The sequence below is a fragment of the Mauremys mutica genome, chromosome 7, assembly GCF_020497125.1.
Source record: "Mauremys mutica isolate MM-2020 ecotype Southern chromosome 7, ASM2049712v1, whole genome shotgun sequence".
NCBI classification, from domain to species: domain Eukaryota; kingdom Metazoa; phylum Chordata; order Testudines; family Geoemydidae; genus Mauremys; species Mauremys mutica.
Window position 1 is genome coordinate 80304200 of NC_059078.1, and position 16120 is coordinate 80320319.

At 44.9% G+C, this 16120-nt stretch overlaps 1 protein-coding gene across 1 annotated transcript in view; it reads right to left on the reverse strand.

Moving 5' to 3' along the window:
• ANK3 (ankyrin 3) overlaps nucleotides 1-16120 on the reverse strand; it is a 305329-nt gene that overhangs the window by 206274 nt on the left and 82935 nt on the right. The window contains exon 5 of the mRNA XM_045025319.1: nucleotides 8271-8369. Coding sequence (XP_044881254.1) covers nucleotides 8271-8369 — 99 coding nt within the window. The remainder of the gene's footprint in view (nucleotides 1-8270; nucleotides 8370-16120) is intronic.

Sequence of the window (16120 nt, forward strand, 5' to 3'; positions counted from 1 at the left end):
ACACAGAGGCCAGAGGAGGGAGTGTCAGTTTGGAGCTGGCTGGGGAAATTGGGAGAGACCCAGAACTTGGTTCTGGGCTCCCCACCCCCCAAGATGGACCTGACAGAGGGGTTCTGTTTTCTGTACCAACAAGCTCTGTTTAAACTGTGTTCCCGTCATCTAATAAACCTTCTGTTTTACTGTCTGGCTGAGAGTCACATCTGACTGCAGAGTTGGGGTGCAGCGACCTCTGGTTGCCCCAGGACCAGCCTGGGCAGACTCACTTTGGAAAGTGCATGACGTGGAAGGGCATGCTGAATGCTTCGAGGTCAGACCCAGGAAGGTGTAAGCTTCTTGCCCTGGAGACAGTATGCTCCGAGAGAGGAGGCTCCCCCAGAGTCCTGACTGGCTTTGTATGGAGTTGTTCCAAAGCATCACAGCATCCCCTTCCACACCGTGCACTTCCCAGAAGTCCGCACAGGCACTGACACTCCCTCCTCCGGCCTTTGTCTCTTTTCCAGGCATTAGGAGGCCACCTGATCTCTCTGTTCTCCAACACCTTCAGTTGGCACCTTGCAGGGGAAACTGATTTGGGAGAAATGAAGTAAAAGCTGCCCAAACCGAGCTTGAGCACTCCTGAATTTTGAGGTGTTCAAATCTGGAAGGCAGGTGCTGGGGGTGGGAGAGGGCTGTGGGCTCCATGGGGGAGCATGGCAGCAACTGTCTGGAGCTGCATGGAGCCAGATACGCTGGTCTGAGTGGCACAGTAAGCAGTTTGGGGGTTGGAGAAGAGGTAGGGAGTTCCGGGGGGCAGTCAAGGGACAAGGAGCAGGGGGAGTTGGATGGGGCAGAGGTTCGAAGGGGCAGTCAGGGGACAGGCAGCAATTGGATAGGCATGGGAGTCTAAGAGGTTTATCAGGGGACAGGTAGGGGGTGCGGTCCTGGGGGGGGGGAAGTTGGGTGGGGTCTCAGGAGGGGGCAGTTGGGGACAAGGAGAAGGGAGGCTTAGATAGGGGCTGAGGTCCCAAGGGGCAGTTAGGGGCAGGGGTCTCGGGAGGGGGTAATTGGGGAACAAGGACCAGTGGGGCTTAGATAGGGGGTGGAGGTTCTGGGGGGCAGTTGGGGCAGGGGTCTGGGGAGGGGGCAATCAGCGGACAGAGGCTGGGATTCAAAGGGCTCTGGGCTGCTGGCAACCGCGGGGATCCCAGAGCCCTTTGAATCCCAGCCCCGGCTGGGAGTCAGAGGACTCTGGGCTGCCTGCAACCGCAGGGAGCCCAGAGCCTTTTAAATCCCAGCCGGGGCCGGGAATCAGAGGGCTCTGGGCTGCCCGCTGCGGCGGGGAGCCCAGAACCCTTTAAATCTCAGCCGCTGCTGGGATTTAAAGGGCTCTGGGCTGCCTGCAACCGCGGGGAGCCCGCAGCCCTTAAAAACTCAGCCGCGGCAGGGATTTAAAGGGCTCTGGGCTGCCTGCAACCGGGGGGAGCTGAGACCCTTTTAAATCCCAGCCGCAGCCGGGAATCAGAGGGCTCTGCGCTGCCCGCTGCGGCGGGGAGCCCAGAGCCCTTTAAATCTCAGCCGCGGCTGGGATTTAAAGGGCTCTGGGCTGCCTGCACCCGCGGGGAGCACAGAGCTTTTAAAATCCCAGCCGCGGCCGGGAATCAGAGGGCTCTGGGCTCCCCGCCGCAGCAGGCAGCCCAGAGCCCTCTGATTCCCGGCCGCGGCTGGGATTTAAAAGGCTCTGGGCTCCCCGCGGTTGCAGGCAGCCCAGAGCCCTTTAAATCCCAGCCGCGGCCGGGAATCAGAGGGCTCTGGGCTGCCTGCTGCGGCGGGAAGCCCAGAGCCCTCTGATTCCCGGCCGCGGCTGGGATTTAAAAGGCTCTGGGCTGCCCGCCGCGGCGGGGAGCCCAGAGCCCTCTGATTCCCGGCCGCGGCTCGGATTTAAAAGGCTCTGGGCTCCCCGCGGTTGCAGGCCGCCCAGAGCCCGTTAAATCCCCGCCGCGGCCGGGACTCAGAGGGCGCGGGGGTCCCCCCCGCCGCGGGCAGCCCAGAGCCCTCTGATTCCCGGCCGCGGCTCGGATTTAAAAGGCTCTGGGCTCCCCGTGGTTGCAGGCAGCCCAGAGCCTTTTAAATCCCAGCCGCCGCCGGGAATCAGAGGGCTCTGGGCTTCCCGCTGCAGCAGGCAGCCCAGAGCCCTCTGATTCCCGGCGGCGGCTGGGATTTAAAGGGCTCTGGGCAGTCCTGGCGGCGGCGGCGGCAGCGGCGGGGGGGCGCTCCAAGCAGGGGAGAAAAAACATTGGTGGGGCAGAGCCCCTGCTTGGGATTTATTCATGGGGCTAAAGCCCCAGAGCCCCATATAAGTCGGCGCCTATGGTTCTAGATAAGGTTTTGAGATCAGCCATTAAAATCTGGAGAGCTATCCAAGGTAGAAAGATGGCCCCTCCCACTAATGTAATGCTCTTTGAATAGCAGGCATGTGTGTAATATCCATGGGCAGGCAAGTTAGCTACTTCAGTTCTGGCCCTTCTCAAAGAGACCATTGGTTAGAAAATATAAACAAGATTCATCTTCAGAAGATGGGGCAGCAAGCTAGGGTGACCAGACAGCAAATGTGAAAAATCTGGACAGGGGGTGGGGGAGTAATAGGAGCCTATATAAGAAAAAGACCCAAAAATCAGGACTGTCCCTATAAAATGGGGACATCTGGTCACCCTACAGCAAGCGCACAGAATATAACATTTGAGATGTACTAAGTGTGAATGGCAATGGCTTGCAACGGCATGAGGGCAATGGGGCTGGGGAGTACAGAAAGTTATATCACTCCACATTTTTAAACCTCTTGGTAAAGAGGGATGTAGTCAGCACAAAACAGAGAGCCCTGATTTTTGTTTTGCAGATTCTCTAGCAACATAAACTCCTCTGATCAGGCTTCCCTGCAGTTTATGGTTCCTTTGATTTCTAGTGGCTTCTAAGTGCTAATTAAAAAAAAGGTCACTAAGAATACATTTTCTCCTTTCTGCACACAGGGGGATAGAAGGGGAGGCGGTGGCACGATTTGAGCAGCTTCCTATAACCTCAGTTTCTGAAGATCTACAAAGGAATGGCCCATCTGTTCTGTATATAAGAAAGTTACTTACCTTATAGCAACTGGAGGTTCTTTGAGATGTGTGGCCCCTATCAGTATTCCACTATGGGTACACATGCACTCCATGTGCCCAGAGCTGGAGAATTTTGAAAGCAGTCTCCGTTGGTCTGCACATACACCGTGGCTTACCTCATGCCTCTGACCAGAGATAAAGGGCAGGGTGGACCAACTGCCTCTCCAGTTCCTTCTCCACTGCAAATCAGAGAAGATCTGAAGCAGAGGAGGAGGAGGATGGGTAGTAGAATACAGATAGGGACTAAGCATTTGGAAGAACCTCCAGTTACTATAAGATTAGTAAGATTCTAGTCTTCTTCTAAAGTGCTGATCCCTATGTGTATTCCACTGTCAGTGACTGGCAAGCAGTACTCAAATAGCAGGAAAGTGTGAGGTCATAGATTGCAGAGACCAACTAAGGGCTGCTGTTCCAAAAGATGAATCAGCAGAGGCGCCCTGTACCAAGGCACAGTGTCTAGCAAATGTGTGGACTGACCTCCCTGTAGCTGCCTTACAAATATCAAGTAGAGGCATCAGAGATGTTGCTTGCACTACTGTGGAATGAGTTCTCCCCCTATAAGGAGGGGGGAGATTAGACAGCTGATAGAGCAAAATACAGACTGAGACCCATTTCAAGATTCTTTGAGGGATATAGCCTGACCCCTTCCACAATTGTGACAAATATTCTAGGGGATTTCCTGATTGTTATCATTCTCTGCAGACAGAAGGCTAAGGCCCACTGAACATCAAGGGGATGAGCCTCCTTTCTTCTGAGGATGCATGAGGTTTTGTGACGAACACAGATAAGCGGATAGACTGATTCAGAGACTGCTTTGGGGGTGAATTTAGAATCTAAACATAATGAAACCTTGTCCTTATGGAATATCAGGAGGATTCACCATCAATGCCTCAAGCTCACCAACCCTCTTTGCTGAGGTGATGGTTACCAGGAATGTGACCTTCATGGATAGGAGAGACATGGAGCAAGAAGCTAATGGTTCAAAAAGAGGCTTAGTGAGTACTGAGAGAACAAGGTTCAAGTCCCATTGAGGAGTATGATTTTCTTTAATAGGTGGAAAGGTTATGATGAGGTCTTTGCAGAATCTGCTAGTCAGAGTGTGTGTTAAGATCAAGTAGTCCTGTGAAGGCAGATGATAGGCACTGATTAACTGCTCAGTGGAGGTCTTTGATGCACCCAGATAAGAGAAATGTTTCCACTTGGCTAGGTAATATTTCCTAGTGGAATCCTTCCTACTATTAAAAAGGGTGTTCTGTATAGCTTCACAACATGATTGCTCTAAGGACAATACCCATTCAAAAACCAGGCTCTGAGATGAAACAGTCATGGGTTGGGACGCCTGATCTTGTCGTTCACCTGAGTCAGGAGATTGAGAAACACCAAGACAACATGTGTAGTAGGCTTGGGAACCAAACCTGTCTGGGCCAGTTGGGGGTAATGGGAGTAACTTATGCCCTGTCCTGTGGTATCTTGCACAAAACTTGAGATAGGCATGATAGGGGAGGGAAGGCATAGTTCAGAGGATATGACCACAGAAGCCATAGAGTGTTGCACTGTGGTGGCGATCCAGGGCTCCTCTGGAACAGTGTATGTTGTACTTCCCATTTATTTGGTAGGCAAACAGCTGCTTGATGGGGGTCCCTCAAAAAGCAAACATTTTTTTTTAAACCACAGAGTCATGAAGCTCCCACAGTGGCTCATAAGGTCTCTGGTGGAAGAACTTTTGAGCAATCAGTCTATGTTTGCATTATTGTAAGGGGAATTTTCTCTTTGGGGCAGATATATATATTCCCAGTGAGTGGAGGGTGGCCCTGGAGTCCTTTAAAGTGTGTAAGGACTCATCTATCTTCTGATTAAACAGATCTGTCTCAAAGGGAAGGACCTCCCTGGGAAACCCTGAAGCCACAATTCCCACCAAATCACCACTGCAGTAGCCATTGCCCTGGAAGATGTATCAGCCGCATCTACTGCTGATTGGAGAGCGGTCCTGGCAACGAGAGCCTGGAAATGAGCTCTCTCCTGCTGTGGGAGAGATGGTCAATAAAGTCCACAAATTTAGAATAGCTCAGGGACTTGTACTTAGCCAGTAGTGCTTGGTAATTGGCTATCCTGAACTGGAAGCTGGAAAAAGAAAAGATGTTCCTTCCCAACAAGTCAAGATGCTTGCCATCTTTATTAACCAAGGTAGATTGGGCATTGCTGCCTAGATCTCTTTGCGGCAGCTTAGACCACCATTCTGTCCTCTTGGTTGGGACATAATGCTGTTTCTCTGTCCTTTTAAGGGTAGGAGCACAGGTAGCTGGGGTATGCAATCCCAGTGAGCTCCAGGATGGCTTTGTTAACCGGGAGCTCAATTCTTCTGGATCCAGAGTACTGAAGGATGTTCAGGAGCTTGTGTTTAGGATCATGAACCTCATCAAGAAGAAGTTCCTGGAATTGCTTATAGTCATCAAGGGGGGGATGGAGACATGGGAGTCACTGCCTCATCTGGCGATGAAGACAGCAATCCTGTCAGATCTGGTCAAACCCCCAGGTCCGATGTATACTCCTTGTTCCCCCAGTTCCCCCAGATCATGAACCAGAGTCAATGGAGCACTAGACTTGTGAGCTTTCTTATCATGCCTCTGAGACTTCGGATGTATTAAGTTCTCTTGGGCTAAGCTAGTGCCTGGGTTTAGGCACGGCTGGAAAACAGCGTTGGTGGTCATCACTGACCGAGAAAGATTGCAGGCAGGAAGCAAAATTTTGAAGCCTGGAATCCTGGGCATAGTTCATTACCCAAACTGGGTACAGTGGGTGTGGGTGCTCTCCAAGTCGAGCAGACTAACTATGTAACAGTAAAACTAACAGATAAAAACTTTACAAATCTAGAATATAAAAACTATTTACAGATATCTAAATATATTTGCCACAGATAAACAAGCTGAACCTTCGGAAACTGGAGGTTCCAGCCCAGACCATGCAGCAGTGAGAAGGAACTGAAGAGGTGGTCAGCCCGCCCTACCCTTTATCTCCTCGGTTGGAGGCACAAGGAGAGCGAAGGCACATTGAGGACCAACAGACACTGCTTTCAAATTCTCTGACTCTGGGCACATGGAGCGCATGTGTACCATCAGTGGAATACACACAGGGACCAGCTCTTGAAGAAAAAGTGATTACTGTAATACTGACAATTAAACTATGATTGAGAATATTACCATGGACAAGAATGCATTTCCACCATGTGCCATCTGAAGATGTGACCCACAAACTGCAATTACAAGTAACTACCAGTATGTCATCTGTTCTGGAAGTAAGAGCTACACTTTAACAACAACAACAAAAGTTAAAGAAAACAGTTGTCTCTTTGTCAGTTATTTTAAGATAAAATCAAAACAGTTTAAAGGTTTTATTTTTGATTAACATTTGTTATGTGGTAATTTGATATCAAAGAATATAACAATATAAGTGACAAAAGAAAATAGACCTATAAAAACCTTAATAAAAACAAAGATGTACATACACCAGTGCTAAGGCTACATTAATCACTTGTGTAATTCCATTAACTTCTCCTGGGGTGAAATTAGATGGTACTATATAATAAAATTTTCCCCAAATCTATTTGAAATTACACTCACATGGTAAGGTCAAGAAAGCAAGCAGATACATAACAGCTAGAAAGGAATACAGTATATATGTATAATTTTATAGACGTATTTTCAAAATGCTGATTTAGCATTTTGTGGAAACGCATGTTTAATTGAACATCTGATGAAACTCTACCTGCAGTCCTGTCAGCTTGCCTCCTGAGCTGCTGGAGAGCTCAAGTTTCTAGGTAGAGGCCAGTCAAGACAATTTGTCGCCATAGGAAGCTTCAGTGTGCAGCCCCCTCCACCCGCATACAACAGTGGTTATACACTGCTGGGGCACCAGATTTTTTGTGTGGGGAGGGGAGTGCTGCAAGCCTTCTGATGGCCAAATTTCAGTGAGTGGCATTGCAACTTGGTGCACAGGATCCATCTGCAAAACCAGAGCCTGAAAACCCTGGGGGATCTCAGAACTTTGACACTTCCCACAAAATACAAATTCCAACTTTTTATCTATTTACAGTAGATAAAAGCTTTAACGTCAACGTTTGGGGGTTTTAGTAATCTTATACAAATTTCTGTAAAAAAGAAGTTTGCTGAAATGGGACCTTAGTTGTAAACTAATTGCTATTGAATTTTGAAACAATTTCAATCCATTAGCAATCAATTTTGTTTTCTGTAGTGCTGATTTCAGAAGAAACAAAGTGAAAAGTGTTACTTAAATACAGCATAGACATTAGTACACACTTTTAATACATGCTGGTACAATAAACTAGTTTTACATGGAAGACATTTAACTGTTTTTTACAGTCTTCTAAAACCTAGATAGTTTTTTTTAAACAATTTCCTTTACAAAATTAAAATTTAACAGCAGCAGAATGCATTATGAAATTATAGAGAGACCAAACATTCAAATTGGCACTCATAACTAAATTTGAGTCATTTGAAAAAAAATTGTTTGTAAAGGAGATTTCAGTAACTTGTATTTAAAGTATATGAATATTTTTGGTGCTGCTACAACTATGAATATTTTACACTTACACAGCATCTTTCCTTTCAGGTACTCATAACAAGGTTAGTATTATCTCCATTTTAATGACAGAAAAAAAGACACTGAACAGTTAGGAACTTGCTCATGGTTAAGCAAATCAGATGGAGCACTCTTGTTGCCTGATCCCCAACCCTCTGCTCTAATCATTTATCCACTACCTATGATTACAATGATCAAGCTATTAAAAATGCTTTATTCAATGTCATTAGTATAATGTGATTATTTATATTTGTTGTTAAAGACTAAGGCCCAGATTTTTAAAGACAGTTAGGTGTTGCTGGACACAGCATTGCAACACCTAAATACATTTAAAAATCTGAGCCTTAACTACTATAGATGATTAAAAACAAAAAGTCAATAGCTCAAAATTCGTTAATAAGATTCCTAGATGGAGCATTTTAGTAGTTTGTAATTCTCTTTGTGAAGGACTAATGCAAAACTCCATCTGTAAAAGCTGGTGATAAAATCCTCTGACGTACATTAAACTTTGTTTATATGAAGCAAAACTTGATCTTTTACCTCAGTAGCAAGGCTCTGACTTGCACCATTGTCAAGAAGAAACTTAACAACTTCCAGGTGATTTTCTTGGGCTGCCATATACAATGGTGTGAAACCATTCTGAAATAGAATAACATATTGTATAAATATTGTCTGTATGTTCTAAAACAATATATTCTATTACATACAATTCATAACCAATGCCCTCCACAAATATGCCTTGAACACCAAAGATCCGCTGCGCTCAGGTTGATGGGTAAGAATAATTCTGCTCCTGCCCATATAGAAGTTAATGGCAAAACCTCCATTGACTTCAGTGGGAGTAGGAGAAGGTCTCAGATGCTACAATACTGTGGACAGGGAGCATGATGTAAGCTGTCAACCGGATAGGTCCATCTAAGAGAACTCCTTACAGCCATCTGGGAACGTTTTCCCTTTCTTTCAAATGTAAACATACAAGACTAAAATCAAAGCATCCAGGCAAAACCATTCTTGATAGACGGTTTATTAGATCTCACAGACGCAGTGGACAATATGGACAAAAGTGAGCAGGAAAATATGATACACATTTCAAGGGGATCCTGGGGGCAATGACCCTTTGGATAATTTGGGCAATTTTTGATCACCTGTCCATTGTTTTTAATTGTCTGTGGCCGTCCCTTTTCTCCTAAATTCTTCAGATTTGCCTATGATTTCATCTCTTCAAACAACTGAAAGAAGGTGGACTGTCCCTGTGTTCAACCAGTTATCTCTTTATAGGCACCATGAGATCTCAGGGTCAGCAAGATTTAGTGATCTTAAATAGGGATTTCCTCAGCATTTCTGAAAAGTTAAAGTTGTTTCTCAGATTACATTTGAGTGAGTGACTTCAATCAATAAAATACCCAGTCTGCATAGTTAAAACTAATTGAACAATACTACTAAGATGAGTGAGTTTCTAACCAACAACTTTTAGGTGAGTGAGTCTCCTCTTACAATCAAGACTTCCGTGAGTGCTCCAACAATAAGGAACACAATCTTTCAGGGGCCTGGGGCTGGGGTGGGAGGGTCATTCCATTTAGTACTTTGCTTTGGAGGTTAACATTAAACCCATGTATGATTTTTCTCCAAGTCTCTAACATTACCTGGATTTCCGAAATCCATAGCATCAGTAATTCCAACCATAAAAATAAAATGGCCTAATGGGTTTATAAAATAGCTTTGCTGTGCTCAAGCCACCTGTAAGGCAACTTAATAAGCCTGCTGATTTGCGTTTTGAAGTGGCTTAAATTGAGATGGCCTTGATTATACCGCAAAACAGGAAAGATTTAATCGCTTTAAATTACCTACTAGGTACTCAAAAATGTCATATCCTGCATTTTAAGCAACTAACCATGGGTTGCAAAATGAATTCCTATTGCACAAATAAATAGAACATAAATAAGATCAACAATCTTTCCTTCCTTCCTCTGTCCTATAATTATGTGTTTATATATTTCACACTGGGACCATTGTCCTTTGAAATGACCTCAGGTGGATTGTGCGTGTCCCATTTCCTCTCAGGTTACCCAGACTTGTAAGTGACATGATGCAGCTCACCCTGTATTACTGTAACTGTTTTCATTTTAATATGAAATGATCTGGAAGGATCGTGCACTTGGTAAAAGTGCTGACTCAAACAGGTTCCTGGATTTGGGCCCTCAGAGTGAAGAGGATCATCTCAAAGATGCTTTAAATGTACAATTGCACCACTTCAGTCTGAGACTGGGAATGGAAGCCAGCCAGAAGCAGCAACAGAAAATATACTATCACGAAAATGGTGGGGAGAAGTGACTGACATTACAGAAATACATTACAGAAATAAAAGTTATTTGGCTACTGGCTCACATCTGTGTCATTTCGCTCTAGCTCTTCATATGACTATTGGATCTGAAGAATCATCCTTCCTTTTCTTCTTTGGGAAAATCATAGCTGAGTTACAGTTACTTTAAGCAACTCTGATGGCCAAAAATGTCTATGGCAGCCTAAGTACAGTAAAGATTTGAGAGGACCACACACAATATTAATAGTAGTGCAAAGTAAATAAAAAAGGAGACTTTGAGTGGGCTTTTCAAAATTCCCACCATGTTGTCTAAAATAAAACAAAACTTTATTTACATTTAAACTGGATACTGACTCAGCCTCTGTCTAGTATTTAACAGGGGTGCACACAGGTCCACACATCCAGGATGTTTGTTCAGGCTGGGAACGAAGATCTGTGCTTGGGATATGGTTGTCCCCAAACTTCTCTCTCTTCCATGATCTCTTTAGTCCCCACTCTCTCTATGAACTTCCCTGAGGCTGCAAGCTCCATCCCACCCTACACACCCACCTACCAGAAGTAATGATAACAACGAGTGGGTTCTCATCTCTACCAATGGCAACATGTGCAGGTTCTGCATTTGCGCTGGAACTTGGTAGTTCTATTCAAATACAGTGTTTAATGTATTCTGGAGAACTTGTAGAAGCAGAGGACACAAAGTGTGAGATAAATTGGGAGGGAGTGGTACTGGACCCTCAGAGACCACATATTTTAACATTGCTAGAGAAGATACATCCCCTCGTGGGACATCAAAACTGTCTTAGGAGTCGTGTAGGAGTCATGGCATTGGAAGGTCTAAAGGCCTCAGAGGAGTCACAGGGCAGAAAGGAGCTGGAAGCTTGAGGGTTGGTCACTGGGGAGGGAGTTAGAAGCCAGGCCACATGATGATGGTAGGGGTGGGGAAGGTGTGGAGAAAACCCACAGGAAAGGGAGAGAGGGAGTAGATGTGCACACATACTTAGAACTTTAGAACTTGAATGTTATGTGAAGCTGAATGGCAGTCAGGTTCCAAAGAACATTCTGGATAACAAGATACTAGTGCTAACAAGTGTTTATTATTCATTTCTGTGAACAGACCTAGTGTCTGAAACAAACAGATTTGGAGTTAATTCGGCGATGGGGGACATGAGGAAGCTAAATAATAAACACAGTGTTAGGGCCTGATATTGTTTCCACTGAATTCAATGGGATGTTTGCAATTGATTTCAGTGGGAGTAAAAGTAGACCCTTCTTTTGTATCACGCTGCCTTTCATAAAGTCTATATCCCCAAATAGAGAGTTAATTAATAACAGTTATAAAGTGAAAATAAATTATAACAGCCAAGGAAGAGGAAAATTAAGAGATGTAGACAAAATAGCTGGCATTTTTAAATAGTAGTAAGGCAATGAAGTGGGGAGGTACAGGAAGAACTCTAGCAGGAGGACAGCAGCACTGGCAAGATGGTATGAAGGCACAAAGAGCAGGAAGAGAGTAAGGAGCAGGGAAGGGAGCAAAGAAGGACAAGTCTCTCAACAAGACAAACAAAAACAAGTTCGGGAATTTTTGAGCTGGACCTCACAAATACAGGACGACACTGAAGACACTCAGTGCAATTGAGAGTATGTTGACATTTGTATAAGCAAGTGGGCAGCAAAATTCTGGACTCTGGAGGGCTGGGATTAAGGGAAGCCATGTGGAAGGGAATTATAATAGTCATGGTAACAAGAGAGCAGGCATGGATGAAGATTTTTGACCAATGTGGAAAAAAGATAGTGGCCTACGTGGGGCATGTTCAGACAAAGAATATGTAGTGGGGCCAGGAAGCTTCACTGTCCAGGATGCAAAGTTTATGGACAATGGAGGCAAACAGGAGGTTGGAGTTAAGGACAGATATAAAGGTGATGAAACTGAACTTGAGGATGTTCCTCTTGCCCAAGAGAAGTATTTGTATCTATGAGACATTTAGCAGAACGAAGTTGAGGTCAAGCACAAATTTACATGGCAAGTGCAATCTGCATAGTCACTTAATGTTTGGGTATTTTGATATTTTGATCCAATTCAGGAAATATCGCTATTAAAGACAGCACTTAAGCAGGTGTTTATATCCTACTGGAGTCAATACTTAAAGTTAAACAGGTGCTTCAGTACTTTCCTGAATCAGAGCCTAAGAAATTAGTTAGCACACAATTAATTCTGCTTAACAAAAAGACATTAAAAAGTCCAGAAAAAATTCACCAGGGCAAGTGATATCAAGTTATCACTTATTATTTGGTAGTCTAATTCAAAATACACACAGAGAGAGAGTGTGCCAATTTTTGTCCTTTCCTTTCAAACAGTAAGTTTATTATTACAGTACAACTATTTATTGATTTAGTTCAACCTTAAGAAACTCAAGAACACTGTTGGGTTAGAATGTTTTAAATATGAATTTAAAGTGCAAGCGGAAGCCTGTTCTCCTTTTTAGTTAAATAATGAAAGGGCGAAATTGGGCAGAGCCAAGTACTATCAGCACTGGAAGGTGGAAGAGAACTGTCCTGCATATCCTCAATTTATCACAATTCTCAGATTATGGATTCTCTGTGGCACAATCTTTTTTTTTAATCTTTAAAATGCTGAAGCAGCCATTAGCGCCACAGCCAAAAGTTGACTTCTACTCTTCCATGAGTAATAAACACTCCTTGTGAACAAATGCAAAGGACAGACAAAAGTAAATGTTCACTTTAAAAAAAAATGAATATGAAGATTTGGTTTACAGAGGCCTTGCTTTCCTGTGTGCCCAAAGCTGGCTCTGTCAGCAGGGGACAGCTGTTGCCTTCAGGGAAAGAGGAAGAGCCAAGCTCACAAAAAGCAGGGTCAGCATCAGGAAAAACAAATCTTTGAATGTTCATGCCCGAAGGCTGCTAAATTCAGCAGAACATTAAAATCAAGTTGTAGGCCATATAAAGAAATGTGTTACAACTGGTGCTCAAACCCAGGATCAAACATTGGATAGAGGCAAGTTTGTGGCATGGGGCTCTAACGACCATTGGGGTTCAGCAAACACAGGAGCTGAATACCCACAGGTCATCCACACTCTTGGATATTTGTGTAGGAACTACACATTCATTATTCGAAACCTCCTTCCCAGGATAGACTTCCGCAGTCTCCCTCCCCAATGCTTGGTTACCACTGAGGACAGCTGAGGTGCTAGGGGATGAAATTGAGGAGGCAGAGCATCTCCAGAAAACTAGAGGGGATGCTCTTCCAATTCAGCTGAGGGAATTCAATGGGCTGTTGAGCAAGACAAAGTAAGATGAATTTTGCACCACCCCATCAGTGTGCATTTTATGTCAACAAAGGTTCTCCAGTGTATCCAAACTACAAAAAAAAGAATTTTGCTTTGTTTTGTTTTTTACCATGTGTTAGCTAATACATGGTAACTAGCATGTGGTAAAATCCTAGTGTGTCTGGATAAGGCAGTCATAATTTTAACGTGTGTTAGAAGTTCCAAGTACCACCATTTTTCTGCTAGTGAAAACAAGGCCTTTTAAGAAATGTTAGACTTGACCTGTTAAGCACGTTAAGCACAGTGCCTACACTATCACTTTTTAAATGTGTTTGTTAGCATGTGTTAGCTCTTACATGCTAACATCACACCTTTAAATCCTAGTCTTGACAAGACCTAAGGGGGAGCCTAGACTACAGCATGACCAGTTCAAACGATCTAAAGCTGAGGTGGGCAAACTTTTTGGCCTGAGGACCACATCTAGATATGGAAATTGTATGGCAGGCCATGAATGCTTACGAAATTGGGAGCTGGGGTGCAGGAGGGGATGAGGACTCTGGCTGGGGGTGTGGGCTGGGGATGAGGGGTTGGGGGTGCAGGCGGGTGCTCCAGGCTGGAACCAAGAGGTAGGAGGTCAGGAGAGGGATCAGGGCTGGGGCACGGGTGTTGGGGCACAGAAAGGGGTCAGGGAGTAGGCTCTGGGTGGTGCTTACCTCAAGCAGCGACATGTCCCCCTTGCAGCTCCTATGCAGAGGTGTGGCCGGGCAGCTCTGCGCACTGTCCCGTCTGCAGGCGCCACCCATGCAGCTCCCATTGGTCATGGTTCCTTGCCAATGGAAGCTGCGGGGAGGATTCTTGGGGCGGGGGCAGTGTGCGGAGCCCCCTGGCTGTCCCTACGTGTAAGAGCCAGAGGGGGGACATGCCGCTGCTTCCGGGAGCCATGCGGAGCCACGGCACACACAGCTGAAGGGCCAGATACGAGCCCTGGGCTGAAGTTTGCTACTCCTGATCTAAAGCTTTCCTATTAATGAGAATTAAGAGGGCTTTTTAGCCATGCTAAGCTAACTCAATTGAACTAAAAAAACTGCAGAAAGCACCCTTCTTTTGCCCGTCAGGGTAGAGCCCTTTGAGGTTCTGATAGGTGCTTGCATCTTTAGATTGTTCCCAGGACTGAACCCACAAAAGGGTGTTATTATCAGGGCCACCCGGGGAGGAAGGGTCAAGTGGGGCAATTTGCCCCAGGCCCCGGGCCCCGCAAGCTCTGGCCCGGCGGTGGTCCCGGTCTTCAGTGGCATTTCGGTGGTGGGGGGCCCTTCAGTGCTGCCGAAGACGCGGAGCATCTGAAGGGCCCCCCGCCATCAAAATGCCCTGCGAGCCCTGGCCCGGCGGCGGTCCCGGTCTTCGGCGGCATTTCGGCGGTGGGGGGCCCTTCAGTGCTGCCGAAGACACGGAACGACTGAAAGGCCCTCCGCCGCCAAATGCCGCGGAAGACCCAGACCACTGCCGGGTGAAAACAAGGGTCGCAACTCCCTCGATTTGCCCCAGGCCCCCTGAATCCTCTGGGCAGCCCTGGTTTTTACAGCGTAACATTCTATCTTCAACAGAAGAACCAGTAGATTATTTTTTAAGAGAAAAATTCTTTAAACAATTTTTTTTTGTTTGGTTTGGTTTCTAAACAATGCAGGAGAGTGTTTAAATCCAAACACTGCAGCATTTGACTAATGCACAAGAACCAGAAAGTGAAACTATTTTTTTTGTCCAAGCTGAGTGAAATGCACATGGTAAACAAGCAGCACCAATGGAGAAAAGTAAATCAGATTTTTTAAATTCTTTCATTTTTAATATGCTAAAATACAGAAGGAAAGAAATGTGTTTCTTAAAAATATCTGATATTTAACATATCCCTTTAAACAAACACAGTCTTCCTTTTTTCTCAATTTTCTATAGCTGACCTTCACATTAATTCAAAAAAGTGTTTTATTTCTGCATATTCCAATAGTACTTCCTTATAAAAGTTATACAGAAAAAGTGAGGTAACCCTTTCAGGCTGTAACAGTGGATTACTTTGAAATAGGATATCTTTCCTTGAACCAGGAGTTCTCAACCAACTCTGCTTTTTTCATTATCTGTTCTGGCCAGGTAACAATGCAGTTAGTAGGACACTACTGGAGGGCAGATCTTAAGATGAAGGGTGAAGTGCTTTGCTGTACTCCATATTACATGACACTTTTAAGCACAGTTATAAACAACACTGGATTTCACAATCAAGATTTTCTCATTCTCATTGATCATCTGCACAGAATGCATTCAGCTTGAAATAGAAAATTACTGTAATTTAATTTCAAAATAGGGTTTTCCCAACATTGAACATAAAATTTAAAAGGCTAAATAAAGTCATCAAAGAATTCAGGAGACGCCCTTCTATTCCCCAAATGGCTTTCCTCGAAAGACAGAGATTGGAAAGCACATTAAATCATCTTCCTCATCTTCTGTGTGTTTGGCTAGCCACCAGCAAGAATAGCCTTGGGCCAAGGAGATGGTATGTTCATCCAGGCATTTGCCTGCCATAAAAGAATAGCTAGGGGTGAGGAAGCTGATTAAAGGAAGAACTGCTCTTATTTTACCCGAATGATTTTGCTCACTCCTAATTTTCCTTGCTCTATCAATCTCCCACTTCTCCAGAGCCATCATTAATGTCAACAAAGCTGTCTTACACACCGTAATAATGTTACAGTTTAAAAAAGGAGAAAGACACTGACATAATGAACTTTTTCTTTTTTTTTGTT